The sequence below is a fragment of the Mixophyes fleayi genome, chromosome 1, assembly GCF_038048845.1.
Source record: "Mixophyes fleayi isolate aMixFle1 chromosome 1, aMixFle1.hap1, whole genome shotgun sequence".
NCBI lineage: Eukaryota > Metazoa > Chordata > Amphibia > Anura > Limnodynastidae > Mixophyes > Mixophyes fleayi.
Window position 1 is genome coordinate 164,157,412 of NC_134402.1, and position 16,853 is coordinate 164,174,264.

Here is a 16,853-nt window from a genome sequence, read left to right on the forward strand (position 1 = left end):
CTAACACATTCTCAATCTGTCGTAGAAAGGTTAGGTAGAGCAGACATTACCAGCACATACACCTCTTGTACTTGTTTCTAAACCCCCTTCTACATTGAAAGTACAGATTCAAAAAAGTTGCTTTAACTAAACAGACTGCACTAATTCTTTATGGCATAAATTAAATGCATTTGCTATGCCTTTTCATCAGCGCCAAACCACGCCATCTATCGAATACAACTTAGCTGCATTTATATAATGCTGTAACTGCTGCCATAGGATAGAGTGTGTGCCAGAACTGATATAAGAAGTACATAGTTGAAGTATAATTAAAAGTTAGAACTTTTATGCGTTCGTTTTTTGGCAAAAGAATGTTGCAGTTGGCCTGGTCATTTAATTGGTGTACAGATGAACAAATTTGCTTCCTGATAACTGCAAGAGAAACAGCAGTAAGTGTCACTATTCACTCTTAGACACTTACTGCTGTGGCATTGGGTGTTACATAATACTCTGAATGCTAAGTCATGTGTTAGAAGCTATATTACCATACCCACAGGGCCACAGTGGTGCTGTTAATGTAAGTGGGACCTGATTAATACATTCCAAGGTGAAACTTAAAGAGATTGCCCCAAGGTGAATTTTAATGTGTTTTCCACATTACATGCATCTATAGGTCGCTATACCATCAAACATGATGATTTTTTTTAAGCGGAGAGACCTTGGTTGTGACTGAATTTTCCTTATAAACACAAAATGTTTTTATTTTAGATTATTTAGATTATTCTGTTTATTGAAAGTATTTTATTTCCAAATTATAACAATTATTATTATTTATGTCAACTTACTTACGACCGCTCCTAGGATGGGTATAGTATGCTGTACAAAATAGTATATAGTATAGTATAGACTATTATTTAACATAGAAAATAGTATATTATAATGTATAGTATAGACTATAGTATAATATGGAAAATAGTATAGTATAGTCGAAACGCGTCGGAGCGATAAGACTGACAATTTTGAAAGTGTGATTGGCGATACAGTTATCATTAGTTTGAAGACTTATGAACAGAAGGTTCCACCCAGGATTTTGACATCTGACTTCTGCACAATATGCTTTGAATGTTTGATTTCCGGTACGAGCAATCACATTTCATTTATATATTTTTATTTATATTTATTTTTATTTACAAAAGGAAAGCTCTGTCTTTATGTGTCATTTTAATAAAACTTAGTAACTGTTAAAAACGTTATTACACTATAGTCTGTTTGCTTTCCTTTGTCTTACTATCAAATATTATCGGATGTGAGCAACGTTTGGAGGACTTTAATAAGGTGGAAAAGTGGTGATATTCCAAAGATCTGCTTGACATCCAGAGGATTCCGCTGGATATCCTATATGCTGAGAACATCAGGATCTCTGGTAGGAATCCATTTGTATTATTTCCCACGGAAGGTGATGGGAAGGGCTCAATCACTTTGAAAGAGATTACATCTATGTCACAGAAATAATTACCCTATTATAAGAACGGAATTGTGATTATGGACTGCTGTTAACCATTTGTTTTCTATGGGAACTTTGATGCGCTGAATGTCCTAATGTTTTGTTATTATAGTATATAATATAGTATACTGTAGAAAATAGTATAGTATAGAGTATAATATAGTCATAATATAGCATATAGTATCATGTGCTACATTCATGCAGGCTTACAGGTGTTTAGTTCATAGAGCCATTCCAAGCAATGCTTGTTTAATAATTTTGTGTTGTGTGATAAGTCACTTTCTACTTATTCTTGATTACTAGTCCCGAATTGGTCTTTGACAGTTCTGCTTAGCCCTATTTCCTTGTACTATTTCTCACTTATGAATGCATGTCCTGTTTCATTTGCTAAACATGTTTATTCCTTTTTGTTTTATTCTTGTCTCTGGTTGCCTGTATGGCTGCGTCTTTGTACTTTGTGTGTGACCCCATAGTTTTTGTATCCTCTTTCCTCTATGTATTTCCTTCCCTTCTAGTTCCAAAGAACTCACGCTACCCTGTCCTATAACAGCAACCTCCACCTGTCACATCCTTATATTCTTAATCCGGTTACCTTTAGCTATCTTGTTGCTCTAGCATGTCTCCAGTTTCCTGTCCCCTAGCTGCTTTGCTGTATAGAGAGCAAGTGTGTATGGGCTCATTGGAACCAATAGGTTCCATCCCCTTACCCATTTTTTTGCTTTTACTAGCATTTCAAAACAGTAAAAGACTTAATGCCAGAGGGTAAGGGGGCTTAAGACTCCTTGTACATCCCCACATCATTTTTTTTTTTTAAAGCATGATTCTTTGCCTAGAACCACTCAGACTCACAACTGTAAAATAAAAATGCCACTTAATCAGAAGTAAAATGTTGATGCCCGAGGTATATAAAGATAAACTACTTGTCACAACTCATAAAGAGCAGCAATTCAGTTATCATCTCCACTTTACAATCTCTCAGAGATTGTGTTCCTTCACATTAACTTAATTCCCTTTGCTAGGAGATCTGCCGTCTATGTTATCTTACACAGTGACACCAGTCCACATTCCAGATGGATGCTACAATGCCAGTCTCCGACAAGACAAGTATAAAGAAATTGCGGGGCAGTTCTTCATGTCTGGGAGTCAAGGGATCCAGCTCGGAGAAATTCAAATTAGGTGCCTGAAGAAACGGAATATGTGTAAAATCATAAGCAGAACTGGAGAGTGATGCCTCTGATTTAAGGAGCATTGGTATAAAAGTAAATTTGCTTTTTTTTATTATACACCAAACTATAATAATATAAAGCAATTGTCCATAGCTCACTGTGCTAAAGGCAAAGGGAGCCGACTAATGGTTCAATATATTCTAATGAGTTCCATAAATCAGACTATTGAGAAAGTTAGGCTACTTGATTCATCTAACTGATTGTAATTCTCTGCTCCCCTCTCACTGTTTCTATTACCCTGCTCCATACACTTATTTCCTTCCAGCAGACTAAAGGCAGAAATAGTCATCTCGTTTACTGCTTAATCCAAATAGTCTTTTTTTTTTCTTTCCACAGAGTTTTTACAACTAACTTTACTGGAGAACCATATTTGGTAAATATGCTGGCAGCCAAATCTATCACAAGGGAACAGGAAATAGTATTTTCAGGGACTGTGAACAGAACATTTGCTTTGTTACAAACTACAAGTGAAACTATTGTGAATTACTTAAAACCTATACAAAAATAAAAGAAACAATGTTATTAAACTAAACATTGATGTGATTCATTCATCAAAGAAGTTAAAACATTTCAAATGCAAATAGTGAAAATGTGTCATGTACAAAGTGTAATATTGAGCTGGTGGTACGCCATTCTCCATCAAAATATGACAGAACTATCTGGGGCATATTCAATTCCAATCCGATTCGCGGTAACGCGCGTTACAGCGGAAAATGCGCACAACTGCTGGTAATACGGTATCGCAATAACGCGGATTTTCATACGCAGCCCTATGGGCTGCGAACGAAAATTCACATTATTGCGGTACCGCGGATTACGTTCGCGCCCGTTCCGGCGCGATCCCGCGAATCGGGATCGGAATTGAATATGCCCCTCTGAGTCTTTATACAATGAATTAATAACTCCTAAAGGTAACCTTTCATGCTCAAAGTCACGCAGTCTACAAACATTAAAAATATACATTTCCCTATGACAAATACCAGCAGATATTTGTAAATGAAACTCTTCTTGTACAAAAATTATGGTTCTGACAAGCAACAAGCTAAAATATTTTCCTTGATTATTATATCACACAATTCATAGGTCTACATACATATTTTTGCTATTAATTATATTAGCACAGTATAGAGAATTAAATTTTTAAACAATCTCCCAAAAACATTGAAGTAACTACCAGCAATAGCTACAGTGTCTCAATCTGTGCAAGATGACTATGGTAAAAACATTTGTTTGAATTTATTCAATCAATGGGCATCATCACTTATTTATATAGCGCCAGAAAATCCCATAACACTTTACAATTGGGAATAAGCACAGTAATAAAACAATACTAGGTAATATAGACAGAGAGGTAAGAAGGCCCTGCTCGCAAGCTGGGCAGCACGGTGGTCTAGTGGTTAGCACTTCTGCCTCACAGCGCTGGGGTCATGAGTTCAATTCCCGACCATGGCCTTATCTGTGTGGAGTTTGTATATTCTCCCCATGTTTGCGTGGGTTTCCTCAGGGTGCTCCGGTTTCCTCCCACACTCCAAAAACATACTAGTAGGTTAATTGGCTGCTATCAAAATTGACCGTAGTCTCTCTCTGTCCATCTGTCTGTGTGTGTGTGTATGTTAGGGAATTTAGACTGTAAGCTCCAATGGGGCAGGGACTGATGTGAATGAGTTCTCTGTACAGCGCTGCGGAATCAGTGGCGCTATATAAATAAATGATGATGATGATGGGATAATAGACACTTGTATATTTAGACCTTATGACTCATAACTTCCAATATGAACAATGTTACTGTACACACAAGCGTCTGCTCCTGTTTTTGCCATTTATTTCTCACATGCAATATGGGCACATTTTTTTTCAAAATGGGATCACTGGTCCCTATCCCAGCGCACCTCCCCTGCAGACAATAAACGGTGTTCTAAAGTACAATGTGTTGAAAAATGTGTTTTTTCCAACCGTTATGACTTCTTTAAATGCACTTATTCTCTAAAAACTGTCATCTGTGTGATTGATTTACTTTTCTCTGTTTTTACTACAACGTACTCCTTTTTAAGTAGTATGAATATTAGTTTTTTTTAAGTACTTTATTACTTTATATATGTGACATCACTGACATGTAGAGTATTTATGCTACAGAGTCTACATAAGAATCACTGACACATATAAAGTTTTCAGAGTGGTTTAGTGAACTGCTTCTTTTTAAGCAAGTCAGCTTTTTAGTCAAGGAAATGAAACAGGCAGCATGAACAGATCTTCTTAGTGTAAACAGATCAGTTATTTCCGGTATATTATTTAGCCATGGCCAGCGCTACCATTAGGCATACTTGCCAACTTTTGAAACCTCCCCTCAGGGAGATCCCGGATGGCAGGTCATGTGACATCCTGTGGCCACACCCCCTGCTAGGAAATGGCCAAATCAACAGCATTGCCTAGCAAGGGGTGAGGTTTAATGGCGCAAATTCTCATCATTAATCTCCACCCCCCACAACATTCCGTGAGAATGCCTACTCTTCCCCGAAATTTGGGAGCCTCCCGGAAATTGTGGGAGAGTAGGCAAGTATGCTATTAGGTGAACCTAAGCAGTTGCAGAGTCCCTGTCTAGGGTGCCAATGGTTAAGGATCACCTAAAACACTGAATGAGTGGCATATAGTCAATCATTCAGTATTTTTGATGCCACTGTGGTGCCACCACATGGAGCTCTGCCCACTGACATTGAGGAGAAGCAGATGGCAGCTTGCTGTCAGTTGTTGCACCTTCATGTCTGTGATGTGCTGCATAGGCAAACCAAGGGGGGTTTTCCTAGTACCTGGAAAAAACCCCTCTAAGCCTGGGACACTGTATAATTAAGGTGGCTGGTCCCTGCCCCGCTTCAAACGGCTCTGCTTGAAAAGGGAGAGCTGCATCTAACAGTAGTGCACGCAGCATTGCCCATGTATATTATGGAGATACGAAGAGTTGGAGAGCAGCCAAGCACTGTCTAAACTTATAGCCATGCCCCCATGCATGCTTGTCACACCCACTAGTGGCATGGTGTGGAAACCCTCCTCTACAAATCCTGCGTTTGCCCCTGTGCTGGGAAGCAGTGAAGGTGAGTGAGCAATAACTCAGGGCTTCTGAGGAGGGGGTTCACCTAGGGCATTCTCAGAGCCAGTCCTGTAAATAGCTCAGTACTTCTCATGTTTTTGTAAATATTCATGCAGAATAGTGAGTTTATAAGTGCTGCATAACAGAATAACAAACAAATCATTGCCTTGTAGAACTTTTCTACTAAGCATACATGGGTTACTTTACAGGCAGGGGTGTAACACAAAATCACTAGGCCTCACTGCAAAATTTGAGGGTGGTGCACATGCAGTGAAACCCCGTTTGGACTTTCAGTTCTGGAACTCAAAGCTGAAAACGGGCTTTACTACACATGTGCACTGTAGGGGAGCTAATTTATCAGTAAAGTCTATGTATGACATATGGATAATTATGGGAGCCATATAGACAAAATAGCGCTCACTAGCTCAAGTGTCACCTAAACTTCAGCATTGGTAGCCATTTTCTAGGCTGATCTAGTAGTCATAAGAATGCAACAGTTCACTAGAAACAAGTGACCACTGAGACACGAGGCATCAGGCATGAAGTGATACTCTTGGTTCTTTATAAATTAATGGGCTGCATTCTCAAGTATATTGGCTCACCCAACAAAATGTCTGCCTCCATTCTGTGTAGGTAATAAATACACTTTCAAGAAAAACTCAAGCCAGGTGTTTTTACCCACTAGAGGTCACTCCTAACAGAACCAAGGACATGTAATGCCCAGTACCCCCATGGTTTGGAAGATACTTGCTGCCACAGGGGGCATAACTTCATAATGTCTTAAGAGATAACAGTCTGCAGAACCTCAGATCTAAAAAGCTTAGTGTAAAGATGCCATATAGATGCTGACTTGAACTCCCCACCTTACTAGTAGAGCCTATTTATTTTATCTCAAAATGGGCAGTGGAAAAATGTAATTTTGTTTTCTTATAGGCTGGCATATATGTCCAGGCATATATCCCACATGAAAGCTGCAATGTTATGAGAAGAAACATAATAAACATAAAACATAATGCTGTTTCTATAAATAGCAACATCAACACCTTCATCCTGCAGAGCCACCATTGTTAGCCAGCATTGCAGTTAAGTTACAAATGTCTTTGAAAGCACAACATTTACATAGATAGGAGCAAACGTTTATGTTTCACACGACAGTGTACAAAAAATAATGTTATATTGTTGCTGACTTTATGGTAGAGGAGGAACTAGAAGAAGTCAGTCTTGCAACAGACCTTACTTGACCTCTATTTAGAACACTTGGTAGAGTAACTCACTGAAATAGTTAATTTACGATTCACTTACAGAAAGTGCTAAAAGAGTATTTTACTGGTGGGAAGCTAAGTTCCAAGTGTGCTATGCTGAGCAGGCAGGTCGTGCACTTTCTATAATAAGCCGAGAGGAGAAATTCACTGAAAAGTTGACTGTAATTTTACCTTCCATGTTCTCCATTGGAAAGTTAATCATTCTTCTGCCACTTGCTCTCACATAAGCTTCGGGCTCTGCCTTCTTAACCTTCACTCATATCCAAACCTGTTCCACGGATAAACTAAGCACAGCTTTTCTAGCAGGGTAAGAGCAGAGACTGCAGACAATGGGATTGCAGTCCCTCATGAGCCAGTGTTTACATGACGAGTCTGACAGACACACACTGCTGCAGAAAGCTACACCCACATGGTCCTGTATAACAGTTAAAGCACCAACAAAGGGCAGCTTACATACACTGACAAACATGCATGCTTATCATGATAGCTCAACAATTGTTATAACACTTCTATATCTTCTGAAAAACATATTGGGGCTTATTTATTTAACATGGTGTATTAATGTAACTGCTATCAGAGAAGTATATATCAGATTTTAATGTACAACCTTTTTGTATTAAATGTTCATCTCAACAGAGATTTAAATAGGCGGGGATAAAGTAACTTGTAACTTATCGGCGGGGATAAAGTAACTTGTAACTTATCAGATGATCCATATACAAGTGAAGGCAGGGCTACATGTTACATGGGCAATGTAAGGTGGGTAACCAAAGACTGGGTTTGATAAAAGTGCAGCAAACAGTCCTGATGTGAGACTTGTGTGAAACTGATGCAGACATGTTATGGTATCAAACACAACTCTGTATGGAACAAAGTTCATACATCCAACTTGTTAGCATTATACTGTAGTCAGCTAATGAAAGCTTTAATTTGATTGGTAGATGTTGGCTATACCATATCCTATCATATCATATCTCTTTGCACCAAGTCACTAAATAAGCCTCAATGTATACAAAAAAAATTGCCCTTCAACAAAATTATCACATCAGTTTCAGCAAAGAAACACCAGTGTCAAATACAACTTTAAATAGAAATTCAGATCTCTACAATATGTGGTTATGACAGGATAACAGGAGCTGAATAAATTAATTATTTAAGCTACATATGTCATCAAGCAGGATCTGGATTGCCTTAACAATGTATTTTTCATGTCCTTCCCAACAGTGAAACCCAATGCAGAAAAGGGGTAATTAATGAACTTAGATCTGATAGTATTTATAGACACCCCATACTCTTTAGTAGACTTTCATATAAATTATAGTATCTTAAGAGGATGCTACAAAGACCATAGAATTAATATTAACGAACACTGTTGTGCATTTCTACAATCAAATGCACACAGAATAAGGGTATTGAACCCATATACAGCAATGCTGTAACGCATTTTAAATTTGGGAACCATTATAAATATTTCATTTGTAATATGTATTTGTAGCAAAGGGGAAAAATGTCACACATCATCTCATGCCGTTCTGTGAGGTTCTCTACTAAGTGCTCTTTTTGTTTAATTCTTTTTTTTTTGTATTGCTATAAAGCGTAAGGTCACACCTAAAAGAGATTAATTTGTACTTCACATGCTTTCTGAATTTAACGTTATCACATGGGTTAATGATTTGCTACTTATTCCAGACATTTCTCACATTTAAAGTGCACATTTTTCAGACAAATTTGCTGAATGTCTCACTTGTAAGCTTTTTATTGATTTATTTTAGAAATGTCAGACAATCTAGTTGCTTGAATGGTATTATGCCTCATATACTATTGAAACATTTGCATGTCCTTGGAGGATTTCGCTATCTTAACACAGAAAACAGAAAAACTATTTTAACAGATATCATTGGGCATTTGGGAGCCGAAAGAGGCACTTTCAATCCAAAAAGAAATGCTTCCATTATTACAGAAATAATTGCTTTACTCCCTTGTAATAGTGATATTATTCTGAGCAGTATTAGCATCTGAGTGGAATACTTTTAATGAAACCACCCCTTTAAATAAAACTTTGGATTACTGAAAGTATGTGAATGGGACTAGAGCCAAGAGTGGGCCTTACATCACCCAAACTTTATTTCAATCAGACTTGTTCTTTGTGTAGTATTTATATACCCGCTAATCCATTGTTCCTTCTTTAGATAAATAACAGCATGAATTAGTCTATTGTGCAGTTGAAGTTGTGCAGTTCCAAAGAGAGAAACTAAAGTAAAAAGAAAATGCTGTTTGTCCCTTAATTTAAAAATAATGAAGAGAATACCAAGAACATTAATGATTTTGTAGTTATATGTTATTTATTTTATTTCAATAATACCAATAAAGAATGTATATATGTTTTAGAGTCTATTTAATGTAAAATAAAACTGGTTTCTAATCAATCTAAATTACATAGGACAGGATTTCAATGGTGGTATATGTGTGTGTGTGTGTGTGTGTGTTTTTTATATAAATTTGTCTTGAAAAATGTCTGAATGTGAGACCGAAACATAAACTACAATGTAAAGAAACTGGATTGAAAAGAAAGAATAATCTGTTTTAAATGGTGAGTACCCTCTCCACTCTTTGAATATGTACTAGCTGCTATGGAAATGGGAGCTATTGTATAATTATTTGAGTGCAGTCTTTTCCAATAATTAAATATATATATCCAAACCAGTAGTATCCAAAATTAGCAAAACACCAGAAGCTCAATTTCACATTAATCTCCCATATTTATTAACCACAGAGGAAAACAGCATGATACTCAGGACTTGCAAATTGCTTTTTGTCATGTAAATAAAAGAGAACTTGCAATGTCTAAGCCCTGGAACATTGTACTGCCATGGTTATTAATAATGGTTATTAATACAGTTGAGGCATACTCTATAACATATGCTAAGCTCTTTTTTTTGCTAATTGACAGTACTTCTGTGGGTATGCCAGGAAACTCAATGGCTGGTTAAAATTGTTTAATATTAAGACACAAAGCTGAAATATTGGTTAAAAAATAATAGTGTATGTGCATGTAAACCTAATATGTATTAAAAGATAATAAAGAAACCCTCCAGTGGCGTTGCTGGCTAATATTAGAGCGAAACCCCATCAAAAATAATTTTCAGATATTTTAGTCACCCATTGTTTGTTTTAATATTATACACACAATATTTCAACTAATAGTTAATCAGTACTTGGTGCCCTAATAATAACATGAAGTACTGGATCTCTTATTTGCTCCTTAGAATTATTCAAACAAACAAACAAAATCCAAAGTTAAATGATTGCGGGGGTGGTCATATATGTGAGTAGACTCAACTTTCCAGGGAACAATTAATCTATACACAGGTGCCAGTCTCTGCTTACAGATAATGTATCTGCATACAAATGTTTTGTGCTGTACAATAGGTTCTAATGTTTACCACCTATATCGCTACATCCTAATTTATTATATACACCTAATTGCAGTTTAGTTCCGCCTAAGTATGAGTCATTAATGGTCTATTGTGTCAAGAATTTCCCATACGTTGATTGGCACTGCCTATAGACATACACATACACACATGCATCCTATATTTGAATGAAGGGTATTCTCTAGTCATATTTTAATTTGTGTGTATATCGCGTTACGCAATAGAAATGATCTAGGACTTGTTTCCCCGACATTCAATGCCGATACCAAACGCCACTGTCAAGTTCCGTGACGTCAGGGATGACGTCACCCCCCAAAGTATATTTCACCTATCGCTTTGTCAAGGGAGCCAAAGCCAGCTCTTTTGTGACAATGAATCTTACAATAAATTCCAGCATATTCAAAGCTGACATATGCAATTCTTCTGATGTAAACAAATTGCTTTTCACAAGAAGAAACAAGTTTTGAGCCCTATGTCATTAACAAGTTTTGCTGCAAAGATGTTCACTGCCATTTTGTCAATGACTAACAAGGGACAGTAAGTGTTATGTGTTATGACAATTAATTGTGTCAGAGGGTTGTATGTGTAATGACTGTTCTTTGGCTTATGAAAGTACAACAATTAATAAAATAAGTAACTATTGGATGTAATTCCCACTGTTCTATGTTACACCCATTGGTGGAATACGATATTTGGTTTTATAATAATAATTATTATTAAACCTATCTATCTATCCATATTTATCTATAAATAATATATATATATCCTTGCTTTATCCAGATGCCCAGAGGTGTAGGGAACCAACGGTAGCTTTATCCTTTCGTAGGACTACAAGTATGTAGATACACGAGCTGTGCCCCTGCAGAAATGTCAAGCGGCCTTTATGGAGCAACCACAGCCAAAGTGGCAGCCTTGTCTATGGTGGTTCCACCGGCATCGCTCTGGTCAGTGCCCACTCTACAGTATCTGATTACGGAAAGAGTGCAGGGAGGCACAAGTCACCTGTGCTCTTTCCTGCAATCACTGTAGTGCAATGACTGAGGTGATGTTAGGAGTATGGACAGGAGAGAGGAAATATTCTGCTGTCCCTATTCCTCTCACCATGTCAATGCACTTGCTCCAACAATGAGCATTTGGTGAGCTAAGGGAAGGTGGAGGATGGTGGCACAAACTCATGAGACAGAAGAGGGCAGAGTGCCCCTAGGTGCATCATGCACCAATAAGAGGAAGTGATTTAGCTGATTGTGAGACTAGTTAAACTGCCAAAGAGAATTACATATTTATGTAAAGATTTACAATCCATGTGTTCTAGAATTGAAAACTACCAGACAATTTCTGCATTCTGTGTTATCCAGACAATAACTAAATAAATTAGGCAGAGGAAGGATTGGGAGCAGGGGATAATGAGTGTGAAAAAGGGTGATGAAGAAATACAATGATGGGACCATGGAATAGAGTACTATCCGTGGCCCTGATGGTCTTAATTTACCAATGGCCACAACCTTAGGATCTATCTATCTATCATTACTTTTAGATTAATTGGTAATGTTGAAAAAGTGGCAAAAACAAAATATATCCTATGTTTCTTTTTTCTCTTTTAGGCTTTTCCTTACATTCAAAAACCAGCAAACATTAATTAAAATGAAGGCACATTGTATTTAGTAGGGACTTATATCAAAGGTTACACTCTGCTATCTTCTGAAAAGAGAAATACATCTTCAAAGAGACTCCTTAGTTAAGACAGGTGTAATAGTGAAGAAACTCATTAGCACAGCATTAGAAAGAGTGATCATTCTAATTTCATTTAAGAGGCAGAAGCAGCCTGCAGGCATTCTTACTCATACACTTCTACAACTTGGTGAAATGAAAAAGTATCACACAGAGCATGCTTAAAATGAAATGTACAAATAAGACATAGTTAGAACTTAAAGCCATATATATATATATATATATGAAACAAGATTGTGTGTAATACACTAAAGTCACTCTCGCTATATTCAGAGTGCTTTCTGGAATTAGTCATAAGGGGGATTCAATTCAGCGCAACGCCCCGTATTAGCCTCACATGATGTGTCTCTGCGGGATGTTCGTTACCTAACACACCATACCTAAAGCATTGCAAAACTCAGCAATGTTTTAAGTACTGTCATACCCGTGCACAGCCGCACACCGCGAGTCTCCTCTGGGACCACGCTATGAATTTAATTGACTCAATAGTTTGAGGTTGTGTTTCACAAAATATGTCCAAAAATTCTCCTCATTGTTTTTTAAACAGGAAAAAAAGACACAGGTCCATCAAGTTCAATCTTTAATGAATTTATATATGTTGATCGAGAGGAAGGTAAAACAAAATGCCCAGCATGGCAGTTGCTAATTTAACCTCACACAGGGAATAAAATAATTCCTTTCTGACCCCTTAAATGTAAATTGTAAATATTCCTTGAATCAATCACTCCCATAATGTCCTCTACTTATTACAGCTACAGATACAATTACTTGTGAGACATTCATAAAATCCATTTAAAAATTCTGCTAGTGATTTTGCCATTACCACGTCATCTAGTAAGGATTTCTTCAGCTTAAGCACCCTTACAGTAAAGAACCCTTCCTATGGGTGAGACAATGTTTCTTTCTTTTGCATTTTTATAACCTTATAATCTTTATAATTGAACCCTTTAATTATCTATATTAATGAGGTTGCCCATCAAAGCCTGCATCTGAATAAATGTATAGGATTCAGATTTATCTTTGTAGGGCCTATTCATAAAACTCACTTTGCTTTGTCTCTAAAACAGATGTGTCAACTTTGCTTTTTTTGCTTGATCTATTTAGTGGCCACGGTGATCTATCCAGTCAAATAAAGAGTTTCATCCTACACTATATTTATTGGCAGATCTGCAAACAAACGTCATACCACAATTTTCTAGTTAGAGGACAGAAAAACAGCAGGCAATTCCCTTTAAGCCAATCACTCTACCAGCCATCAATAAAAAATATAAAAACAAAACCAGCAAGCATAGATGTGCTCCCATTTCAGTTCCCTATCCATAAGGTGGCATAATTTCTCTGCATTCCATTGACGTTGCGAGGTCCCAGACCCATTATAAAGCTTTAACTTACAACCCATATGTTCCCATCAGTAGTAACCATCAGGAGAAGGGAATTGATGGAGGCAGGGCCGGTGCTAGGGTCCACTGGCATTTTTAAAAAAGCGTCGCCCCCCCTCCCTCCTCTCCTTACCTTGTCTCACCACCGCCGCCTCTCTGCTCCGTCTCCTCCCCTCCACTCACTGACACTAGTAAGTGGAGGGGAGGAGACGGAGCAGAGAGGCGGCGGTGGTGACAAAATAGCCTCTTCCCCCCTCCCCGTGCATCTGAATGCTGTGCGGCGGCCGTGACAGGTATGGTCAGCGGTCGCCGCACAGTTTTAAAGTCTTTTAGTATTCTGTGGCACCCTCCAGGCGCCCTCCAGAGCCCGGCGCCCTAGGCAAGTGCCTAACCTTGCCTAATGGGAGCGCCGGGCCTGGATGGAGGCCAGACATCCTGGAGAAGTAGGAGGTTCTGCATTTACATCAATTGGAATTTCCATGTTCCATTATATTACTAAAGCAGGATATGTGTATTAGTGTAGAGAAAAAAATGTGTCTCAGTATAGGATAAATGTGTTTAGATGTGCTTACTGATAGTGAGCAGTCCCCTTGTTTATTTCAGGGACAATTAGCAGCAGTTAAGCCCCTTGCTTTTTCCCATTAATAGTCCAAAGTTAGATCTGAAGTTCCTGTTTTCGTTAATAAAGGCTTAAGATTTAATCAGATTAATACAGTGCAGGATTTGACACTATCTCCTATAGCCCACTGTTGATAAGAACCTATTAAGCACGACTGAGAAAGGTTACTGTAGGTTCCACAGATTGATGTTTGTCAGTGGAACACTGGTTCAGAATTGTTACAGGCATGTAGATGGCCACTTATTGGTGATTAATTTTACACACTGGGAGGGATTGGGTTGCATAAACTTACATGGCTGCTTAATATGGAGACAGTGTGCTGTAGTGTACACTTTGGGTTCCAGCATCTGTCATCTTTGTGATCTTGTTATTGTTAAATGTTCATTAAATTGATTCCTGGTGTTTTGATTAGACTGTTAGTGTCATGAATGGCTGATCAGCTATAACAATAACATTGTATTACCATAAATGTGTTCATCATAGCACAGAGATCTTGTACTTTATTACTTGCTGTTCTTTGACATCCCAGGAGCACACAGAGAGAATACCAATCACAGAGAATAGCATGTTTTTCCAAATAATCATAGTTTTTCTTAACTACAAACATGTGTAATGTTATAACAAGTAAAACGTAAATACTCCACTCTTTGGTTGCATGTTTTATTATTTATTCAATACAACCAGCTGTTATTTTTGGTTACATTTAACAGAATGAGGTGCCTCTTCAATTTGTATACGGTAAATTACACCCCTGTGGGTATATAAAGGATAGTCTCAGAATCCCTAGTGTGATGTAATATTCCGCTTCGGAACCATTAACCGCTTTGTATTGATTCTTTGTCTGTAAAATATTATATACTGGCAATTTCAGTTGTCGGTGAGGAGGCTTAGCATTTATGCCCAGCCATTGCTACAAAGAATCCAAAAATTATTTTAAACATTATGTAGAAACAGGAAACATCACCTATATACTTCTTTGTACTATTTGATTTAAATCAGGTGTCTATCCAGTTGTATTGGAAGCAATAGTACTTTTAAACTATCAAATGTTACTAAAAGAACATGGGTGACATAAATCTGAGCCTTCATTAACTCCATATTAATCCAAAAGGAGCTTCATGTAGTGAAAAGAGTATAAGGAAAAGGTATTCCTTTTTTCATGTATTTGGTATTTGTCATTTTTAGTGTTAGGCAAAGATCTCATTGTGAAACTTGTGCATACTTACCAACTTTAGAAAGTTGGTTTCCGGGAGCCTGCCGGGGGAGGAGGGCGTGATGGGGGCGGGGCATAATGACGCAAACACGTAATTTGACAGCAGGGGGCAGGGCCAAATGCCAGAATTCACTGGGAATCGCAGTGTTTGGGACCTAATTCTGAAGTGGGCACTTCCTAGTGAAGTGGGCAGATCCGGGAGATTGCTACACTCTCCCGGGAGTCCGTGAGACTCTTGCAAAATGCGGGAGTCTCCTGGACATTCCGGGAGAGTTGCCAAGTATAAACTTGTGGTCTCAGGGCAAAACTACTGGAACATTCAGATGTGCTCAGCAGAAAAGTTATTAAATAACGCTTTAAATAACATTTTAGGCATATTTATTCTTGCTATATTGGGTATATAGGTACATGCTTAAACAAACAAGTGTCTTTAGCAAGTACACAAGCTATTGGTATTAATGTTAAACATAGTAAAATACCTACAGTATATGAGAAGAATTGCATAATATACATATGTCATGATATCCATTTTTATCTTCACAATTCATTTTAAATAGAATAATCATATTTCCTTTGCTCAAAAAAAGTTTCCATCTGAAAACAATGGCAGAAATTTTAATGCTGTAAAATCTGGGTGTAACAAGAGCTGCAGAGTGTCCTCATCTACAAACTTACTTTCTGCTTACCCAGTGTGTCACATTGTGTACATAATCATAGTCTGTAGCTGAGCCAAACAGGATCTGCTAATGGCAATGTCTCTTCTAGAGCTGAAACTACACATTTCTCAGTTACAGTCTTAAATATAAGAGCAGAGTTAAGTATTATTTTTTTATTTGTTTACCCTTTGTTCTGCTAATGCTCCATATAACTGTTTTATTTTAATTATGTAAGCACCAAAAAAACATAATCATAGCTTTCTACAGTAACCTTCATAGACAAAATGTATAAATAAAACACAATAACTAATACTGCCTCATGCTAATGTACACACAGGGTACGTCTGGCTACTAGCTGTTTAGGTATGTTTAACCCCTTAACAAGTGTTTACCCTGCTGCCTGAGTTCAGGATTATCTGTGATCTTTCTGCTCATCTCAAAGAGCCTATTACAGAAATTATTTTCAAATGGTGCGAACAAGTGGTTTCCTTTCTTAAATGTTCCTGTTATTGATATTCCTGTTTATTTACATGTTTTCTCTATCTGTTTGTGCTTTTTGTAGGTCACATGGTGGTTTGCAAGTAACAGGTAGTACAGGTAAGTGGCGCAGTGAAGGCTTACTGTACTGTAGCTCTCATTGATTCTTATTCACAGAAAGGGTAATTAAGCCACATTCCTGCTTAAAGGCAGTTCTGTGTGTGATGCAATGGAAAGATAAGGACAGCTTCACAAAGTAGCACCATGGGGCAGCACGGTGGCTTAGTGGTTAGC

At 37.6% G+C, this 16,853-nt stretch overlaps 1 protein-coding gene across 7 annotated transcripts in view; it reads right to left on the reverse strand.

Moving 5' to 3' along the window:
• The window catches only part of ARHGAP24 (Rho GTPase activating protein 24), a 706,220-nt gene that overhangs the window by 99,826 nt on the left and 589,541 nt on the right, over window positions 1-16,853 (reverse strand). The window contains exon 1 of one of the 7 annotated variants that reach the window (XM_075203178.1): window positions 7,225-7,330. The exons of the other annotated variants lie outside the window; for them this stretch is intronic. Coding sequence (XP_075059279.1) covers window positions 7,225-7,255 — 31 coding nt within the window. The 5' untranslated portion in view covers window positions 7,256-7,330. Of the gene's footprint in view, window positions 1-7,224; window positions 7,331-16,853 lie in introns of those variants that run through there. 7 annotated transcript variants of the gene reach the window in all.